Below are 6,966 nucleotides of genomic sequence, written 5' to 3' on the forward strand. Positions count from 1 at the left end.
TACACCCCAAGGCAGGCCTGCGCCCCAGCCTCCCTCTCCGTCAGGCCCTCCCCGACCGGGCTCACCTGGCCCTCGTGGAGCTGCCGGACCGGGCTGGTCTCCTCGGGGTGGTAGAACCACTTGACGCGGACCACCATGTTGCTGCCCCACGACTCCCACATGCTCTGGATGCGGCCGATGTAGGGCAGGTTGGGCCGCCCCGCCGACAGGAACACAGCGCAGTCCCCAATACGGATCATCTCCTTACCACGCACGATGGCCTTGTAGAAGAGCTTGCGGGCCTTGCCCTTCATGCCACGCCGCTGAGGGCCAGATGACAGTCAGGGGCCACACAGTGCACCGAGACCTTTGTGCCCCTGAGCCCCGGCCCTGCCCCTCTGGGTCACCAGCTGCCAACTGGGGCGCTGCCTCGATGGGCTGGTGCAGGGGAGACTTGACTTAAGCGGGGCTCCGGAGGCTGAAAGTGCCTATGACTCCCACCCTGAGACCCGATCCTGAGCCCCGTGGAGTGTGTAGGGATCCCACTGCCCTCCACCCGTAACATGGCTCCTCCCAGGCCACCCCAGATCCGGCCACCACCCCTGAGCTCAGGTTAGCTCCCTGCAATCCCCACTTTCTAGGCAGGGCCCATGGGGTCCAGACAGAGGGGCCCTAAACCCACCCTGCTGCCCAGTCTCAATCTAGCCAACCTACGACCTCTGGCACAGCGTAGCCCTGGGGGTGGGGGTGCCACTTGCTCATGGCTCAGAAAAGGACCTCGTTCCAGGAACAGAGTCCAGGATGAGCAGATGCCACACGCCGCCCTTCTGGGGATCAGCATGCCAGGAGCAGGGGACTGGGGACCCCACGTACTTGATGGGAACCACTCAGATTCCCCTCAGCTCAGGCACAGGGGACCGCTGAGCTAGGCGGCAGTTGTGATTTTTGGCGCTCTGCATCTGCTCCCCTTGGCAGACACCCCCAGCGGGCAGCTGGAACACCCCATCTTCTCACTGGCCACTGTGACTGGCTCAAGAGGGGCCAGGGCCCAGGCCAGACACTCAGCCAGCTTTACAGCCCTGGGAGGAACCTGCTTCCTACTGATACTCCTGAGCTAGAAAACATGACTGCACCTTTCTGCTGACTGGGAAGTGGCGCTGCCGAATGAGACCGGCAGAGGGAGGACAGAGCGCTGAGGCCTTGGGCATGCACACAGGAGAGTCTACAAATCACCTACGAGCCCCTGGATTTACCTGTGCCTGAAGCTGCAAACCCCAAGCCTTTCTGGTAAGGAGCCCAGTAAGTTTGACCTTATGAGTTTAAGCCAATCTTGTGTCTCTTTCCTTTGCCAACAGTAAGGCCACTCTACGAGGGGGCACGTGATCCAGGACACAGCCACACACCCCTGCCCTCTGGCCCATGATGCTCAGCTGCTTACCTGGGTGGGCTTGCCAAACCACTTCCAGAGCTGCCGGGCAGGCAGGAAGGCTGCGATCTTCGGGCGGTTCTCAACAGAAGGCAGGCGCTGCCGCTTGGCCAGCTCCTTGGTGGTGGGCAAGTGCACACCCTCACGCTTCTTGGGGCGGCTCTTGGCCCCAGCCTGCGCCTTGGGCTGCAGGGGCTGTGCAGGCTGGGGCGGGGGTGCTGTTGGCTGGGCAGCAGGTGCCTTCTTGCTCGAGGAGCGGGCCTTGCTGGCCGGCTTGGGGGCCTTGGCAGGCAGGGCCGGCTGGCTGGAGGGCCCAGGCACAGGTGTGGGGGTCACCTCGTCATCCGAACTGCAGGAGGAGTCCTCATCCGTGGTGGAGGAGGAAGAGGAAGAGGAGGAAGAGGAGGATGAGGAAGAGGAGGAAGAGGAAGAGGAGGAGGAAGAGGAGGACGAGGAAGAGGAGGAAGAGGAAGAGGATGAAGAGGAGGAGGAGGAGGAGGAGGAGGAGGATGACGAGGAGGAGGAGGATGACGAGGCTGGGGAGGATGCCCTGGAGCTGGTGGCACTGCAGGTGTGTCCCCCTGCACCCCGGTCATCTCCTCTGGTCTTGTCAGCGTCCTCCTCGCCTTCTGTCTCTGAGCTGCTGCTGCTACTGCTACTGCTGCTGCTGCTGCTGCTACTGCTGCTCTCTGACTCCTCCACCCCGTCCTGTTCAGCCTGGGCCTTGTCTGGGCTCTTGGGGTCCCCAGGGTCCTCCATTGGGAGCCCCACCCCAGGCTCCTGGGCAAGGTCCCCATCCAGGGCCTTGGGCCAGGCCGTCTTGGGCTCGCCACTGCCTGCTGCTGAGGGGTGGCCGCCCAGGCCCTTGGGCTCCTGCCAGCCCCCTGCCCCCGTGTCTTCCCGGAGGAGCAGGGCCTCTTTGGCCTTCTTGCTTTTGGGGGACATGACGCCCTCATGGTCCAGCTTGACGAGCAGCTCAGCTTCTTCCCCTGGCCTCCGGGGGCCCTTGGGCCCCGACTCCTCGGTGGTCCGCGCCTTCTTGGGCTTGGGCCGGGTGGCAGGCATGGTGATGGGCATGGTGATGAGGGGCGCCGGGGGCAGGGCTGCAGCAGGGGCCGGCAGCTCCCCAAAGGGCTCAGGAGCCGGGCAGCTGGCAAAAGCAGATGGCACAGGGCCAGGTGACGGGGAAGCCAGGTGGGCCTTGGGGGCTTTGGCCCGCTTGTCCACAGGTTCTGGGGGGTTCTTCTTGGAACTTGGGGCACCGACTGGCTCCAGGGCCAAGGAGGTAATGGGGACCTCATCAGTGGAGGCCACCTCCTCTGAGACAGCAGCTCTGTCTAGAAAACAGAGGACAACAAATGAAATGGAGGTTGTGCTGGGGCTGCAGCCCAGGTCCCGAGCGAGAGCAGTGGCCTAGGGTACTGCATGTGGCTGGCATGCAGCCCAAGAGCCTCTGAGTTTGCGACTGAGCTCAAGCCTAGCTCTGCTTGTGATGACCTCTTTCCTCCCTCGGCCTAGGCTGAGTCTGCAGCAGGGCAGAAATGTCCTGGGCTCGGGTGGATCCCCCAACCCACCCCACACTGCCCCAAGCCTGGCCAGCCCCAGCCAACCTACCGCCCTTGGCCTTCGTGCTGGGCTTCCGCCCACGCCCTCGAGCCTTGCCTCCTGGCTCTTCAGAACCCGCCGTGGCCCCCTCTTTGCCTTCCCCGGTGTCTTTGCTGGTCTTCCTGCTGCGGCGCTTGGCACTGGGCACCAGGAGGGCCGGGGATGGCTCAGCACCTACAGGACACAGCACATGGTCTCCACTGGCCCAGCTTCCGCGCCAATGCCGGTCACATCTCAGGGAGCAAGACTCAGAGGGGATGATTCCGGGTGGGCTCCCTGAGTGACCTGAATGACTAAGGCTGTGTAAACCACCTGGAGCTGCTGGGGCCCACTTGGGAAAGCTCAAGACCTTTGAGGTAGTCACCCCGGAAGTCAGTGCAGGGCAAATCTCACCCTGCTCCTTGAAAAGGCCAGGGCCCAGGATGAGACATTAACCTTTTCTTTTTTTGGTACTGAGATTGAACCCAGGGCCTCTGCACTGAGCTACAGCCTCAGCCCTTTTTTATTTTTCATTTTGAGACAGGGTCTCACTAAGTCATTAAGTTATATAGGGTGGGCTTGAAACTACCATCCTCCTATCTCAGCCTCCCAGAGTGCTGAGATTACAGGAGTGCCTACCAAGCCTGGCTTCATTAAACTTTTTGAGCCCTGGTTTCATTATTGGTCAAAGACAGTGGCCACTGCCACAAGGAACCAGTTAGAATTGGACACTATGGCTTGAAACCACCAAAAACACTGGCCTGGCTGCCCGTGGCCCTCACGGATCACAGGACCCATGTGGGGGCCCAAGAGCACCATTTGTGCCATTCCCACCCCTGCGGGTTCCAGTGGCCCAGCTCGCAGACAGCAGGGCAGGCTGGCGGGGGAGGAAGGACAGCCCCTGAAAGGCAGCAGGAAGTCCTCGGTCACAGGCTGCCCACTCACACTGGATCTTATAGTCGGGTGGCAGGAGGCGGATATGCGAGAGGGGGATCCTGCCTGTGTCCCCGTCATCGAACTCCACGGTGATCAGGTCCCCGTCATCCTCCAGGTCCAGCAAACCTGCAGGGGCAGGGAGATGGGTCAGGGGCCGCAGTGGGCACGGTGCCGGGGACACCGGCAGCGGACACTGCGAACACAGCGAGGGTAGAAGGCCAGGCCGGGCCAGGGCTGCTCTCTCCACCCTGCACTTCCGCACCAGCAGGCAGCAGATCCCTCCCCAAAACAGCGAAGGTACCCCAGGCCGGCAGCCCTGAGGGGCAGGAGAGGAAGGTCACTGTCACTGGGACAGGCGCACAGAACTGATGGCGGGAGGAGGAATGCCAATGACAAGAACAAAGTGGGACCAGGGGACCCAAGGGTGCAGACTGAGGCCCGCAGGAGCTGGGAGGTTCGCCCAGCTCTGGCCTGAAGGGCACTAGGTACACCTGGGGTCCCCGGGACATCCACACCCTGAGCACCGACCCCCCAGACCCCTTCTAAATGCAGACACTAGGCCTGTACCTCCAGGACACAGCCTCAGGACACTACTGGTATTCGGGCGTCCTACCACTCCTGCCACCAGCACGAAGCTGCACCTCATGCACTGAACCTGTCATCATTTCTCTTCACGGAACGGAAGAACAGCGGCAACGTCCGGGAAGTCTCTAAAGACATCACAAACCAGGCGTGGCAGCAAATGCCTGTAATCCCTGTGCTCAGGAGGCTGAGGCAGGAGGATCGAAGGTTCAAGCTCAGCCTCAACTACATAGTGAGACCCTATGCCAAAAAAAAACTCCACAAAAAACAGAAAGGGAGAAGAACTAACAAACACAGGCAAGAAGGAGCTCGGGAGAAAAAAGAACTGATGAAATCCAAAGTAAAAAAAATTGTATCCTCAGAAATGTTTTTTAAAAAGATAATGTGTAGAGAGAGAAAACAAACATTTTGTGAAGAGGAACATTCAGGGAATAAGAAAGAACTTTTTTTTTTTAATGATAGCATGAATTTTAAAATTCAAGAGAACAGAGGGGTTAGAAGGTAAAGGAAGGGAAATCTCCCAAAAAGTGGAACAAAAAATAAAGAAGGGGACAGTAACAGGAAGGAAGACACAAATGCTGAGGGCACCAGATTATCTGAGTTCTAGGACTACAGACGGAGAAGCAAGGAGACAATGCAGGGACAGAGCCCAGAAGCTTCCACCACTGGAGGGGTCTGCAACACAATCACAGAGTTCACAGCTCCTCCAAGTCCCCCATGGGGAACACACACAGGAGAAAGGCTGGGCAAGCTCCGGGATTCCAGGCCTGCAGATAACGAAAAGACCCTATGAGCTTCCGGAGAGAAAAACAGGTCTCCTACAAAGATCTGAGAACTATAATGGCAGCAAACTTCTCGAACTACATGGGAAGCTAAATAAAAATCAAACAATGACTTTAAACTGGCGAGGGGAAATTATTTCCAATCTAGAATTTACACCTAGCTCAGCTCTCTCTAGAGAGCAAGAGAAAGAGATTACAGACACACGGGGCAACTCCTGGGGGTTCCTGCTCAAGAAGCTACTTAAAGATCCTCTGTTAAGAGGAACCAAGAAGGAGAGGGCGGGATGCCGCACTATGGGAGGCCATGCGAGCCTCACTCAGGATGCGCCCCAGGAAGCGCTGCAAGGTAGACCGGAGAGCAGGCAGCCCTGCCCCAGACCGGAGGGCAGAAAGTGCCGAGATCAGAATCCAAGACAAATTTCCCATACAGCAGGACATCAGGGCCAGGCATGAGGATGGTGCATGCCTGTAATCCTAGCACTTGGGAGGCTGAGGCAGGAGAATCAGCTCAAGTTTGAGGCCAGCCTGAACTACATAGTAAGACCCTGTCTCAAAAAACCAAAACAAAAAAAAAACAGGACTTTAGGGCGCTGATGATAAATGAGTGACTAACAGATGGATAAACTAATCTTCTCAGCCTAATATCCTACAGCTCAGACTGCAGCAGACACCCACTGCATGGCTGCTGGGCACCCCTGCTTTTGCCCATTGTGTGTGTGGATGGCAGGAAGCCGAGGCATGGACTGCATCTGGCACATGGGTTTCGGTCTTGCCGGCCCTTGCAGCCCCTCTGGATGTGCTGGCTTGGTGATGGTGGAGGGGAGAGCTGCCTGGTCCCCCACCTCTTCCATCCACCTGACACCCACCCACATCTTCCGAGGCACCTGATAGTTTTATCTGTCCAGCTTTCATTCTCTCTTCTGCTGCCAACCCTCCGACTTTCCTGGGGAGGCCACCTTCCAGGTCACCCCCAGTCAAGTGTGAGAGGGAGCCAACCTCATCCTCAGCTTCAGGGACGAGAACCTGGCCCAGGCCAGCCGGGCAGACCCGGCAGCCAGGTGGGCAAACACCACCGAACTGAGCCTTCTGTGGGCCTTGGGGGAACCCGGAGAAGGCGACAGGCTCTGACGGCAGCGCTTGTGAGGAAGAAAACGTTCCTTCAAGGAGCTGTGTGAACTGGCCCAGGCGAGAGTCAGAGTCCCTGTGAGCTCCTCTGAACAGAACCTGGATCCCGCCATGCCCAAAGGCTCTAGGGTTCTCAGTACGCAAGCCATTAAAAGCCTTTCTGAGGAAGCCAACTAGCAGGGGCTTCAGGTGACCGACTGAATCCACCCTGACACTTTAGGAGCCAGGGCGGTGCAGGAGGGCGAATCTCACCTCGGACCACGGTGCCCGGGTAGAGGCAGCGGTACTGCTGGCTCCAATAGGCCGCGATCCTGGTCCCCTGCGGCAGAAAGCGGGTGGACGCTGGCCTCACGTCGATGATCTGCGAGGGCACAGATGGAGGGCACGAAGTTGTGGACACAGCCTTCGGCTGGCCCGGCCCAGCCCAGCCCCAGAGCCCGCTCCCCACCACTCACCGCCTCCTGCAGCAGCTGCTCCAGGCAGTAGATGTGGGGCCGGTTCCCGCGCTCCCCCTCCACCACCACACGGTATCTGCAGGGCCGGGCGTCGGGC

General features: G+C 59.2%; 1 protein-coding gene across 1 annotated transcript in view; it reads right to left on the bottom strand.

Moving 5' to 3' along the window:
* Tnrc18 (trinucleotide repeat containing 18) overlaps positions 1-6,966 on the bottom strand; it is an 80,781-nt gene that overhangs the window by 2,577 nt on the left and 71,238 nt on the right. The window contains 6 exon segments of the mRNA XM_033765114.1: positions 28-302; positions 1,418-2,742; positions 3,020-3,184; positions 3,935-4,051; positions 6,667-6,775; positions 6,870-6,945. Of these exon segments, the coding sequence (XP_033621005.1) occupies positions 28-302; positions 1,418-2,742; positions 3,020-3,184; positions 3,935-4,051; positions 6,667-6,775; positions 6,870-6,945 (2,067 nt within the window).

Source organism: Fukomys damarensis, unplaced genomic scaffold, assembly GCF_012274545.1.
Source record: "Fukomys damarensis isolate Sample0158 unplaced genomic scaffold, DMR_v1.0_HiC HiC_scaffold_17, whole genome shotgun sequence".
Taxonomy (NCBI): domain Eukaryota; kingdom Metazoa; phylum Chordata; class Mammalia; order Rodentia; family Bathyergidae; genus Fukomys; species Fukomys damarensis.